Genomic DNA, 14,038 nt, shown 5'->3' on the forward strand with positions numbered 1-14,038 from the left:
TAAATTGTATATTCTACAAAGGGCTTACCTTGCAGCTTTTTCAAAACAGCAACTTCCATTTTCAGAACTTGTTTTGGTTGTTGAGCTGATTCCACCTTCAGTGCAACATTCTCCCTGGTGAGCATGTCCAAGGCATCGTAAATTTCTCCAAAGCCCCCACCCCCAATCTTTCTCAACTGCACAGAAAATAAGAACACACACACTCAAAATTACTAGAAGATTCTAACTTGAAAGCAACTGATCTCTTATATTTAGAAAATGTATAATTTTATAATCTGTTTTATAAAATATTTCAATATTGTTAAATTAACTATGTATATGCCAAGAAAACATAGGCCTGAAAATAACATCAAAACCTTTCCCCACAGGTTTATCCACAAAAAAGTAACGAAATTATTTCACCCACAAACAATTTTAAAATTTGGTTGACAGCCAGCATCAGAAATGTCACCAACAATACAGTATTTGAAAGAATCTCTTCCTACAAATGCCACTCAACAACCAGATTTGTTGTTTTAATTTTAAGGAAAACTTTTTAAACTATGAAATCCTGGCTGAGTGTAGTGGCTCACTCCTATAATCCTAGCACTTTGGGAGGCTGAGGCGGGAGGCTCACTTGAGGTCAGGAGTTCAAGACCAGCCTGGCCAACATGGTAAAATCCCATCTCTACTAAACAATACAAAAATTAGCCAGGCACAGTGGCACATGCCTGTAATCCCAGCTACTCAGGAGGTTGAGGCAGGAGAATTGCTTGAACCCAGGAGGCAGAGGCAGTAGTAAGCCAAGATCCTGCCACTGCATTCTAACCTGGGTGACAGGGAGACTCCATCTCAAAAACGAAAAAAACAAAAAACACTACAAAATCACCCAGCCCTCTCACCACCACTTACCCTTCTCTCAGGTGTACCTAACAGGGTTCACAGAGCAGGCAGAGAACTCCAGTACCAAACTATCCCAGAATTCACTATACATCTATTTATTCATAAAAGAGTAAAAACTAATCAATTTAAGCAAGTTCAACAAACACTATTCTCTCTGATAAAGTATGTTAGCTTAACTGGGGTATATGAGAATGCTGGTCTAAGTATCATAAGCAAGTTCTGAAGAGTCAGCGGCAACTGCACCTGTAGGCTCTGAAAGCTGGGTTGTGGGGGTAGATACTTCAAGCTAGACACAGCAATTATTTTCCATTTCCTGAAACTAGGTTGTCTCCTTATCACATTATCCAACATCCAGGATGTGATATAATGTAGGAAGTCATCATAGGCACAGAGTCCTAAATCCTAACCAGCTCAAAACGCCCCAGTTCCATGTTCGACCTCTTTCTCCATTTGATCATCACTGATTACTACATCTAGGTTAATTTATCTTCTGAATTTCTACGGTAATTATTTGTTTAATCATTCAATTAATCACTTTACCGGGCCATACCTCAGGTACCGGGCCAGGGCTCAGATATCACTTGTATTATTACCTTGTATTTTTCAAATTATGTCCATGAAATACCTTGTTTTTATTTTTATTTTTATTTTTATTTTTTTTTGAGATGGAGTCTCGCTCTGCCGCCCGGGCTGGAGTGCAGTGGCCGGATCTCAGCTCACTTCAGCTCACTGCAAGCTCCGCCTCCCGGGTTCACGCCATTCTCCTGCCTCAGCCTCCCGAGTAGCTGGGACTACAGGCGCCCGCCACCACGCCTGGCTAGTTTTTTGTATTTTTTAGTAGAGACGGGGTTTCACCGTGTTAGCCAGGATGGTCTCGATCTCCTGACCTCGTGATCCACCCGTCTCGGCCTCCCAAAGTGCTGGGATTACAGGCTTGAGCCACCGCGCCCGGCCAATACCTTGTTTTTAAACTGTCATGTTGATTAACTTTCCATTGTCAATATCCTATCCTGCTACAGAGAAACTAAGCTTCTTCGAAGAGATGGCCATTTGTTCTATTCTATTTCCTTGTGTCCCCCAGAGCATTTGGCAAAGTGCTAACTTACAAATATAATCCTATACTTACTACTTTGCACATGTGAGCCATAATCCGTCTTTATTTTTTTTTCTTTTTTCTTTTTTTTTTTTTTTAATTTTTTCAGTTGGTAGTCTCACACTGTCGCCAGGGCTGGAGTGCAGTGACATGATCTTGGCTCACTGCAACCTCGGCCTCCTGGGTTCAAGCAATTCTCCTGCCTCAGCCTCCCCAGTAGCTGGGATTACAGGTGTGCGCCACCACGCCTGGCTAATTTACGTATTTTTAGTAGAGATGGGGTCTCACCATGTTGGTCAGGCTGGTCTCAAACTCCTGATCTCAAGTGATCTGCCCACCTCTGCCTCCCAAAGTGCTGGGATTCCAGGCATGAGCCACCACACTCGGCTGATCCTGCTTTATTGTCATTTGGTGATGGGAAAGGAATACTACATGAAACTACAGGATAAGTTCAAGATTTTTACAAAGTTCCAGAAGTGGCCAGGTGTGGTAGCTCACACCTATAACCCCAGCACTTTGGGAGGCTGAGGCGGGTGGATCACGAGGTCAGGAGTTTGAGACCAGCCTGACCAACATGGAGAAACCCCGCCTCTACTAAAAATACAAAAATTAGCCAGGCGTGGTGGGGCGTGCCTATAATCCCAGCTACTCAGGAGGCTGAGGCAGGAGAATCGCTTGAACCCGGGAGGCGGAGGTTGCAGTGAGCAGAGATCACGCCACTGCACTCCAGCCTGAGCGACAGTGTGAGACTCTGTCTCAAAAAAAAAAAAAGTCCCAGAGGCATTCAGTTAAATAAATTGTTCCTTCATGGGCCTTGATTGATATACTTATGATTCTTCATATTTTGCCCATTACATAAAACCTAGTGTAGCTTTGAAAACTCATACACAGTACCAAACAGATTCCTTTCTAACTAAGGACTGGTAGACGCAGCTTCATGTTTTACCTCACAAAAAAACCTTATTAAATGACAGAATAAAACATCTAGGCTGAAGTAAATGTTCTTGCTTCTTTGTCTATTTCTATCCCTATAATGCCATTTAAACATTAATAGAGCATTTTTTAATTGGCCTGATAAAGCCCTAAGAAACTATCAAGGTTTATGAGGCAAAGAGAGAGGCAGTTTAGTATGATTGGGGTACACAGATTACAGGAAGAATAGAGGTAAGGTCTGTGGGAGATTGTATTTTCCAACAATAGGCACAATAATATCATCCATCCCTGCTCTTCTTCAATGTGAAGAAAACCTTTCACACTGATGAAGGCAATGTGACCTTGCTACTCCCCCATCAAGGCATAGAGTCCATTTTCCCCTTAACTGCTTTCATCAACAGAATAGGGCAAAGTGACACTGTGCCAGCTCTGAGGACAGCCCTTAACCAGCCTGGTAGCTTCCATTTCCTGTCTCTTGAAAGCTAGCCACCATGTAAGAAATGGGACCATCTGGCCGGTAGCAATGGCTCACATCTGTAATCCCAGCACTTTGGGAGGTCGAGGCGGGTAGATCACCTGAGGTTGGGAGTTTAAGAGCAGCCTTGCCAACATGGTGAAACCCCGTCTCTACTAAAAATACAAAAATTAGCCGGTGTGATGGTGCACGCTTGTAATCTCAGCTACTCGGAAGGCTGAGGCAGGAGAGTCGCTTGAACCCGGGAGGCGAGGCTGTGGTGAGTGGAGATCGCGCCACTGCACTCCAGCCTGGGCAACAGAGTAAGACGTCGTCTCAAAAAAAAAAAAGAAAGAAATGGGACCATCCTGAGAAGCCACAGCCACGTGGTTATGCCCTAGAAAACAAGCCACCAGGTTGGGGGTTGGGAGTTGGGGGTGAAGAGCTAAGGAACCCCATGATACCAGACAAGTGAGTGAAGAAACCATTTCTAAATGGATCCTCTAACTGAAACAATCCTGCTAATGCCACATAGCTAAGAGACAAATCACCCAGGCAAACTCTTCCCAAATTCCTAAGGCACAAAACTGCAAGCAAAATAAAATGATTGTTTTAAGTTTCTAAATTTTGATGTAGTTTGTTACATAACAATAAATAACTAAAACATCATCTGTAACAATGAGCTTGTCATTTTTTTTTTTTAACTAAAAATGCCCCTATGCCCTCCCAAATGTTGGAGATAAGTTCCTCAGATATATTAGTTCTAATTACCAGGACAAGGGAACCATGCCAATTAAGAGTTTCCACTTGTCACCTTTTGATATGTCCACTGGAGAACAAACCAGCCTTAACACAGTGCTTAGTGTAATCCTCTCACCAAAGCAACACTCAGGTCTGACTTACATAAAAGATTAGCAACTGGTGAATCTCCCTGCACCAGTCCATGATGATGACATAGTTTTCTTATATTTGGTCAAGTAAATTTTCAAAGTCTACTGACTTACCTAATCAGTAAAACACACTGTACCATACAAATAAAAAATAAAAATTCTATTTCTAAAGGGTCTTCTTTTTCCAATCTGTTCATAAATTAAGGGAACCATTAAAATAGCTTTGTAAAACCTACTAATGGAAAAAAACTTTGGTGGACTGTGTAGCAATAAAAAAATATTTAAATATATCCAAAACAAAAATAGTTCCTTAAAGAAATGAGTAGTATTAGAGAGATGGCAGATTCTAGGTCTAGGGAGAGAAAGTCATCGAAAGACTATTAGGATCTTGTCAAAAGAACTCAGAAGACAATGTGAAGTGTGTCCCCTTAGTCAAATAAGACAATTTAAACATTTATAAGGATAACTACCATGGACTGAAACACATCAAATTTGTTTACATCCTTCTTAATTATACTAAAAAACAAATCTAATTGATCACTTTTGGAGAATGGCAAAAAACCAATTCATTGTTTTGAAAACTGGTAAATTAAAAAAGAGAAACAAGTATTTATCTTGTTTTCCTAATCAAATTGTACCTCAAGATAATCAAATAATTGATGATAAAAAACTTGTCCTTACAGATACATTTCAGCTAATAAATGAATTATGGAATATCACCAATTTGCAATCCCTAAATAATAGACCTAGGCAATGATCATCAACAGTGTTACCACCACAAAAAAGATAGACAGATGGACAATAAGATATTATATGCCTCCTAGTGAAGGCTCACAATAACATTTATGAAAAAAAGATGTCCCCATCTCAAAACAAACCTAAAGTCAGATCTAATCCAGCCTGTAGATATAACTACCAATTTACAGGAAATACACAAGACAGAGAAACGTGTTAACATCAAATGGAAGCAGATAGCAAAATCCAAACCATGGGAAATTCTACAGACAAATCACCTAATTTCTTCAGTAAATAAATCGTAAGGGGAAAAAAAGAACAATAAAGAGGAAGGAATCTAGAAATGAAAAGAAACTTAAGTGATGGCAACTAATTACAATATCCAGATTTTATTTGGATCTTGATTCAGACTGTTCAAAATACTTTACAATCAGGAGAATGTGAAAACTAAAATTATATTTGGTGATATTAAGAAATGATTACCTGTTTTTAGTACTACTACAGTATTTTATAACAGTAGAAAGTAGCTGAAAATACCACAGGCTAACAGACAAAATGATACACAACCTTGGGGGAGGAGTCAGCAGGAAAGAAATTATTATTTTTAAGGTATGATAATGGTATCACGATTATGTTTTTAAAAGTAAGTCCTTATTTGTTAGAGATACATACTGAAGTACACACAGAAGAAATGCTAAGGTTAAATATCACTTCAAAATATTCTGGGAGAGAGATGAAACAAGATTAATCATACATTGATGACTATTTAACTTGGGTCATGAGTACATGGAGGTTCATTATATAAGTCTCTATTTTCTATGTATACTTACAATTTTCCTTAATAATAAAAAAAAAAGAGCAGCTCATTGGACTTGCTTTTTTTTTTTTTTTTTTGAGATGGAGTCTTGCTCTGTCGCCCAGGCTGGAGTGCAGTGGTGTGATCTCAGCTCACTGCAAGCTCCGCCTCCCGGGTTCACACCATTCTCCTGCCTCAGCCTCCCTAGTAGCTGGGACTAGAGGCACCGGCACCACGCCCAGCTAATTGTTTGTATTTTTTTTCAGTAGAGATGGGGTTTCACTGTGTTAGCCAGGATGGCCGCGATCTCCTGACCTCATGATCGGCCCGCCTCCGCCTCCCTAAGTGCTGGGATTACAGGCGTGAGTCACCGCGCCCGGCCAGCTCACTGTAATTTCAAACACTGTATTTTTTTCATTTGTTCAAAAATTTAGTACTACATGAAGACTAAGAATTAGGGTATAAACAGAGCTTAATCATAGAAAAATAACTGTAAATAACTGCTTTAGGCATATAAGTAATGTATATAATATTTCCTAATGAAATGCTATTTTTATCAGGATACCAAAAATTACCCTGATATGTATACACACACACACACACATACACATTCTGAGATGTACACTCACCACTTTCCATCTTTCTTTCACTAGGATTCCAACACTCAGGATATCCGGCTGCTCTCCTCCCCCGCTCATTGCAATACACTGATTATGGTAGAACAGTTACACAGGCATCCAGTTCCCAAGGGTGGTTTCCATTTAACCTAAAACAACAACAAAAAATAGTAGCAGTATATTAGGGTTAACTAATCAACACAAATAACATTCCAACATCAGGAAGCACTACTAATACTATACATTAGTTTGGCTACTTTGTTGGGAAGAAGGGGAAAAAGACCCAGAAATGTTTAATGCATATTTTTTAAAACCACATATCTTGCCATTACAGATGCCCAGTGAAATAGCTAGGCGTTACAAAGATAGTGTTAAAACACAGGTATTATTTATAATAACTGAGATTGTTAGATTATAGGGCAAGCATGATGTCATGGCACTTGAACTAGGTAGATGACTATCCTGAGTACAATACACTGCTGAAAAGACACAGTATCTAATTTACAACTGCTTACAGTTTGTAACTTAGAGCTTAATATCATTATAGCTAATAATATTTTAATGTTACAAAATGCACTTAAAATGCATAGGAAATAAATACTAACAAAGAAAATGGTTGTTGACCAAACCTGATACAACGACGTTCTAAGAAAAAGAGGATATTAGTAAGATGAACAGCATACCTGTAGAAAATGAAGATATAGCACAAAAATACAGCCTAAAGGAGATGAAAACTGTAACCTAGCCCAGGAATGAAAAAGATATTGATACAGAGTGACTTTCAAGATACATTGTTTAGTGAAAAAAGGCAAGACAGTAAAGGGTTTATAGTATGCTATACTTTGCAGAAAAAGGAGATAAATGTTGAGTATATTTAAGTATCTGCTTTTGTTTTTTAAAAAGAAAGGAAAAGAAGGACAGATAAGCTAAAACTTAATGAAAATGATTCTTTGTAGCAGGAGTCTTCAAATTTTTTCAATACAGGTCTGGAGAGTAAATATTTTAGTCTCTAGGCCACATACTGTATTCTGTTATAGTTACTCGATTCTGCCACTGTAGCACAAAAGCCATACACAATTATGTAAATCAATGAGTATGGCTGTGCTCCAACAAAATCTTATTTACAAAAAAAAAAAATTAATGTGGGCCAAATTTGGCCTGCAGACTGTTTCAACCTTTACTCAATAGAAAGCAAAAAAAAAAAAGGCCAGGCGTGGTAGCTCACACCTGTAATCTCAGCATCTTGGGAGGTTGAGGCAAGAGGGATGCTTGAGCCCTGGAGTTTGAGACCAGCCTGGGCAACACAGGGAGATCCCATCTCTACAACAAATTTAAAAATTAGCCAGATGTGCTTGCACGTACTTGTAGTCCCAGCTACTCAGGAGTCTGAGCAGGGAGGATCACTTGAGCTTGGAAGGTTGAGGTTGCAGTGAAGGTGCCACTGCCCTCCAGCCTGGGTGACAGAATAAGATCCTGTCTCAAAAAAAAAAAAAGAAAGAAAAAAAACGATGGAATGGATAAGGAAGAAAGCCAGACTTCCGTGAATGCATCTTGTGATATAGTTTTGATTCTGGAACCATGTAAATGTTTTACGTATGATTAAAAAAAATGTTCTAAACTCCAAATTCCAGAAAGGACCATAACAACAAGTAATCACCAGAACTGGTGTTAAACCCATCCTACGCCCATCAAAGGAAGCTCTGAATGAGTGATATCACTTCAGCAAGTCACCAGTCAGCAATGCCACAATTCATAACCACATTTACATAATAAAAGGTCAATCAATTCCTAAATACTCCTACTTCACCAATCCCTGAACTCCATAATTCCTCAAATCCTATTTAAGACCAGCAGTTTCTGTTCTTTTTTCTTTTAAAACCAAGTATTGCTGTGTCACCCAGGTTGGAGTGCAGTGGTGCAATCACAGCTCATTATATCCTTGAACTCCTGGGCTCAAGCAATCTTCCCATCTCAGCCTCCCAAGGAGCTGGGACTACAGGAGCGTACTACCATACCTGGATAACATTGTTTCTTTGTTTATTTTTAATAGACAGGGTCTCACTATGTTGTCCAGGCTGGTCTCAGACTCATGGCCTCCAGTGATCCTCCCACCTCAGCCTCCCAAAATGGTGGGATCATAAGCATGAACCACTGCACCTGGTTGGGCAGTTTGTTTCATTCAGAGAAATTACGTCCTACAATTATGGCTCTCCCTTGTATATCACACAATAAATTTAGCATTTTGTTCAGAAAACGAATGACGGCATGTTCAAGAGACAAAAATTTTAAAACACACTAAAAATAAAGGACAATTCAAAACAAACTGAAACCAATAATCTACTGCAATCTGTTCCCCAAAAACCTATGGAACTAAAAGAATTTTTAAAAAATAACCCATTGCATCCATTGCATACTGAGTTTGTGCCATAGTCACACAGAAAATAATTACTTCAGCTGGGCATGGTGGCTCACAACTGTAATCCCAACACTTTGGGAGGCTGAGACAGGTGGATCTCTTGAGGTCAGGAGTTCGAGACCAGCCTGGGCAACATGGCAAGACCCTGTCTCTACTAAAAATGCAAAAATTAGGCCAGGCGTGGTGGCGGGCGCCTGTAGCCCCAGCTACTCAGGAGGCTGAGGCAGGAGAATGGCTTGAATCCGGGAGGCAAAGGTTGCAGTGAGCCGAGATTGTGCCACTACATTCCAGCCTGGGTGACAGAACGAGACTCCGTCTCAAAAAAAAAAAAAAATCAACATTCTCCACAGAATTTAAATAAGACTCAAATTAAAAAAAAAAAAAAAAAAAAAAAAAAAAAAAAAAAAAACACTTTTAATGTTGGGCACACAATCCAAAATTACCAAGCACACAAAGAACCAAGAATATCTCAATTTATATATGAAAGTGCAATCAATAGATACAAATGTCAAGATGACACAGATTTAGGATTTATCAGGCAAAAATGCTCCAAGAAATAAAGGTGAACACCCTAGAAACGAATAAAAAGATATAAAGTCTCAGTAAAGAAATAAGAGACATAAAGAAAGAAATTAAAAATTTAGGCCAGGCACGGTGGCTCACGCCTGTAATCCTAGCACTTTAGGGTCTCACTGTCACCCAGGCTGGAGTGCAGTGGTGCAGTCGTAGCTCATTGCAGCCTCAAACTCCTGGGCTCAAGCAGTCCTCCTGTCTCAGCTTCCCAAGTAGCTAGACTACATGCATGTGCCACCACACCCAGCTCACTTCACTTTTTGTAGACAGGGTCTGGGTATGTTGCCCAAGCTGGTCTTGAACTCCTAGACTCAAACGATCCTCCCACCTCAGTCTCCTAAAGCGCTGGGATTACAGGCATAAGCCACTGTGCCCAGCCCTGAACTCTGGATATTAAAAACTCTGTAAATCTTAAATTCAGCTAGATAAAAAAGAAATTGCGGGGGGAAAAAAAACACTCTGAACAACAAGGCTCAGGGAACTTCCTGGTTGGTGAACATACTGATGTACCAAGAGGGTGGTACACTCTGGCTCCACGAGGATAGACGCTCCCGTGCTTGGGAGCCTTACAAACTTATCATATAGTCCTCTTCATCTGATTGTTCATTCATATCCTTTATAATAAAAAGGTAATTTTAAGTATAGCACTTTCATGAGCTCTGTGGGTCATTCTGAGCAAATTATTAAACCCAAGGGGATTGTGGGAAGGCCCAAACTTACACTCAACCAGGGAAAATTTGAGTGGCTTGTGCTACAGCCTGAAGTGAAGGCGGCTTTGTGGGACTGAGCCCTGTACTGTAACCTGTGGGGTCTGCATTACCTTGAAGCAATTAGTGATAGAATTAAAGTGAATTATAGGACACCCGGATGATGTCAGTGAACTTAAACACAACCATCCAACAACTGGAACTGACATTTATAGAACACTCCACCCAACAAAAGCGGAATACACATTCAAACTCACAAGGAACATATGCCAAGAGACTATATAATATCCCAGGTCATGAAACAAATTTTAGCAAATTTAAAAGAACTGAAATCATATATACTGTATTCTCTGATAACAAGCTAGTATATTCTAGCTTAATGGTATTAAGCTAGAAATCAATAACAGCAAGATAACAAGAAACTCTACATACACTTGAAAATTAATAACAACAGGGCAAGGCACCTGATTTTATATAAATAACACTTTATTGGAACTAAGCCATGCTCATTCAATTATATGTTGTGTATGGCTGATTTCATACTACTACAGCAGAGTTAAATAACTGCAACACAGACGGTATTACACTTAGGCCTAACATATTTATTTTCTTAATAAAAAAATTTATTTATTTATTTATTTATTTATTTTGAGACGGAGTCTCACTGTGTCACCCAGGCTGGAGTGCAGTGGCCGGATCTCAGCTCACTGCAAGCTCCGCCTCCCGGGTTCCCGCCATTCTCCTGCCTCAGCCTCCCGAGTAGCTGGGACTACAGGCGCCCGCCACCGCGCCCGGCTAGTTTTTTGTATTTTTTTAGTAGAGACGGGGTTTCACCGTATTAGCCAGGATGGTCTCAATCTCCTGACCTCGTGATCCGCCCGTCTCGGCCTCCCAAAGTGCTGGGATTACAGGCTTGAGCCACCGCGCCTGGCCAAAAATTTATTTCTTAATAAAATGTTTGGCTGGGCACGGGGGCTCGCACCTGTAATTCCAGCATTTTGGGAGGCCGAGGCAGGTGGATTGCTTGAGCTCAGGAGTTCAAGACCAACCTAAGCAACATGGCAAGACCCTGTGAGGAAAGAGAGAGACCCTCTCATATTGTTTTATATTGTTTTACACTCAGTACCTATTTTAAGAAAAAAACAAGGAATTGAAACCAAAGACAGGCAGCCCGGCGCCAGGCCCAAAACCGGGCCTGGGCCTGTCTGGCCTAAATCTAGTAGTTAAAAATCAACTCATGACTTAGAAACCGATGTTATCCATAGATTCCCAGCAACGTATAAGAACATTTTGAAACTCCCTGCTCTGTTCTGTTTCATTCTGACCACCGGTGCCTGCAGCCCCTATCACGTACCCTCTGCTTGCTCAAATCAATCACAACCCTTTCGTGTGAAATCTTTAGTGTTGTGAGCCCTTAAAAGGGACAGAAATTGTGCACTCAGGAAGCTCGAATTTTAAGGCAGTAGCTTGCCAATGCTCCCAGCTGAATAAAGCCTTTCCTTCTACAACTCGGTGTCTGAGAGGTTTTGTCTGCGGCTCCTCCTGCTACATTTCTTGGTTTCCTAACAGGAAATGAGATGACTGAGGGACAGCCGAGGTAGCCCCTTAGGCAACTTAGGCCTACCCTGTGGAGCATCCCTGCGGGGGACTCCGGCCAGCCTGAGTGAGGAGATCCAAAGAGTGCTCCCGGGTAGGCAATTGCCCAGGTGGAACGCCTCGCCCCAGAGCAGCACGTAGCAGGCCCCTGCAGAGGATTAACACAGTGGCTGAACACCAGGAAGGAACTGGCACTTGGAGTCTGGACATCTGAAACTTGGTAAGACTAGTCTTTGGAACTTGCCCACTCCATTTAAGTGGAAGCGTGGCCTGATCACCCATGGTGTGCCTTTATTGGCACTATGATGTTGGTTTTGGTTTTGACTTGGTTTGAATTGCTTGACAGGACTGGTCTTGGGAATTTGCCTACTCCATTTGAGTGGAAGTATGGCCTGATCACCCACGGTGTGCCTGTACTGGCACTTTGGTTTTTGTTTTTGACTTGACTTGGACTGCTTGATACTTTGGTTTTGGTTTTGACCTGGCTTGGATTTCTGGATACTCTGATTTTGGTTTTGATTTTGGTTTGGTGTAAACTGCAGAAGTGTGTGTGTGCCCTTTTTACCTGTTTATTTTGTGGTGTGCGTGTGGTGTAAGTGTGGTGTTTTCTCTAGAAGCATGGGTCAAGCACAAATAAGCCCACCCCACTAAGAACTATGTTAAAAAATTTCAAGAAAGGGAAAGAAGTGGGGAGGCAGAATTTATACAAAAATAATGTTATTTGGTAAATTCTTGTCCTGAAATAAATTAACTGGTTGTTAAAGAAAAAAATGTTTGGCCGGGCGCGATGGCTCAAGCCTGTAATCCCAGCACTTTGGGAGGCTGAGATGGGTGGATCACGAGGTCAGGAAATCGAGACCATCCTGGCTAACACGTTGAAACCCCATCTCTACTAAAAAAAAAAAAAAAAAAAAAAAGAAAACTAGCCGGGCGAGGTGGCGGGCGCCTGTAGTCCCAGCTACTCGGGAGGCTGAGGCAGGAGAATGGCGTAAACCCGGGAGGCGGAGCTTGCAGTGAGCTGAGATCCGGCCACTGCACTCCAGCATGGGCGACAGAGCCAGACTCCGCCTCAAAAAAAAAAAAAAAAAATGTTTGTACTAAGTCAGAAAGTTGAGACATGTCAAAAAATTGTCTGTGAAAGTCATGAAAGAAAAAAGGTTATAAAAAAAATTTTATGCAGGCCGGGCGCGGTGGCTCAAGCCTGTAATCCCAGCACTTTGGGAGGCCGAGACAGGCGGATCACGAGGTCAGGAGATCGAGACCATCCTGGCTAACACGGTGAAACCCCGTCTCTACTAAAAAATACAAAAAACTAGCCGGGCGAGGTGGCGGGCGCCTGTAGTCCCAGCTACTCGGAGGCTGAGGCAGGAGAATGGCATAAACCCGGGAGGCGGAGCTTGCAGTGAGCTGAGAACCGGCCACTGCACTCCAGCCGGGGCGACAGAGCGAGACTCCGTCTAAAAAAAAAAAAAAATTTTATGCAAAAACTGTTGTATAATTTAAAAGTAATAAGGCCTCCTGAGTACTACTGAAGAATCAGTTTATGTGCAAGGTGTACAAAAAAAGTAAAATACACCTTTGGTAAAAAGATTATAAGGAGGCATAAGAATGTGGATTTTTACCTACATTAAAAGGTTAAAAAAAGTATTGTTTTGAAAGTTTAAGCAAGTTTTAAAACGTTAATTGTAAAAAAATTCTGTGTGTAAACATTAGCTAAAGTTAAAAAGATATCATTCAGTTTTTCTGTTAACTGGACATTAAAATAAAAATGCAACAGGTTTTTCTTAAAGCATCAACCTGCTCTTTAACAAAAATTATAAAAGGTTAAAAAGAGTCTATAAAATCTTACCTTATGGTCAAACATGAAAAATTGGATAAATATGTCTACAAGGTTTTATTAAAATTAAGTTTAACATTAACAACACACTAATATAAAGGTAAAATTTAGCTTATCTGGTATAAAAATCATACAAGAACCATTATTAAATATAAAATGGTGTTTAGCTTTCTTTGGTCTAAAAACTAATAAAGACAGGTGCTAAAGGAAACACTCATTTTACTAGAGGATCATAGAAGTTAAAGACTTAAAACAAATTTTGGCACCTAAGACAGCATACCAAGATGCAAATGCCTGGCTGAAATGGATCAAATATTCCATCTGCACGTTAAACAAAAGCAACTGTTATGCTTGTGCAATGGCAGGCCAGAGGCCCTGATTGTCCCCCTTCCACTAAGGTGGTCCTCTAGTCAACCAGGCGTGGGCTACATGGTAGCTCTTTTCCAGGATTCTACAGCCTGGAGTAATAAGTCATGCCAAGCTCTCTCTGCTATATTCCAAAGTCCCTT

General features: G+C 40.7%; 1 protein-coding gene across 6 annotated transcripts in view; it reads right to left on the reverse strand.

Moving 5' to 3' along the window:
- The window catches only part of TTBK2 (tau tubulin kinase 2), a 178,606-nt gene that overhangs the window by 130,836 nt on the left and 33,732 nt on the right, over positions 1-14,038 (reverse strand). For 2 of the 6 annotated variants that reach the window (XM_010383778.2, XM_030930648.1), the window contains 2 exons: positions 6,413-6,549; positions 29-176 (listed from right to left, as the gene is read on the reverse strand). In XM_010383778.2, the coding sequence (XP_010382080.2) occupies positions 29-176; positions 6,413-6,481 (217 nt within the window). In that variant the 5' untranslated portion in view covers positions 6,482-6,549. Of the gene's footprint in view, positions 1-28; positions 177-6,412; positions 6,550-14,038 lie in introns of those variants that run through there. The other 4 variants (XM_030930649.1, XM_030930650.1, XM_030930651.1 and 1 more) reach the window with 4 other exon arrangements.

The sequence above is a fragment of the Rhinopithecus roxellana genome, chromosome 5, assembly GCF_007565055.1.
Source record: "Rhinopithecus roxellana isolate Shanxi Qingling chromosome 5, ASM756505v1, whole genome shotgun sequence".
NCBI lineage: Eukaryota > Metazoa > Chordata > Mammalia > Primates > Cercopithecidae > Rhinopithecus > Rhinopithecus roxellana.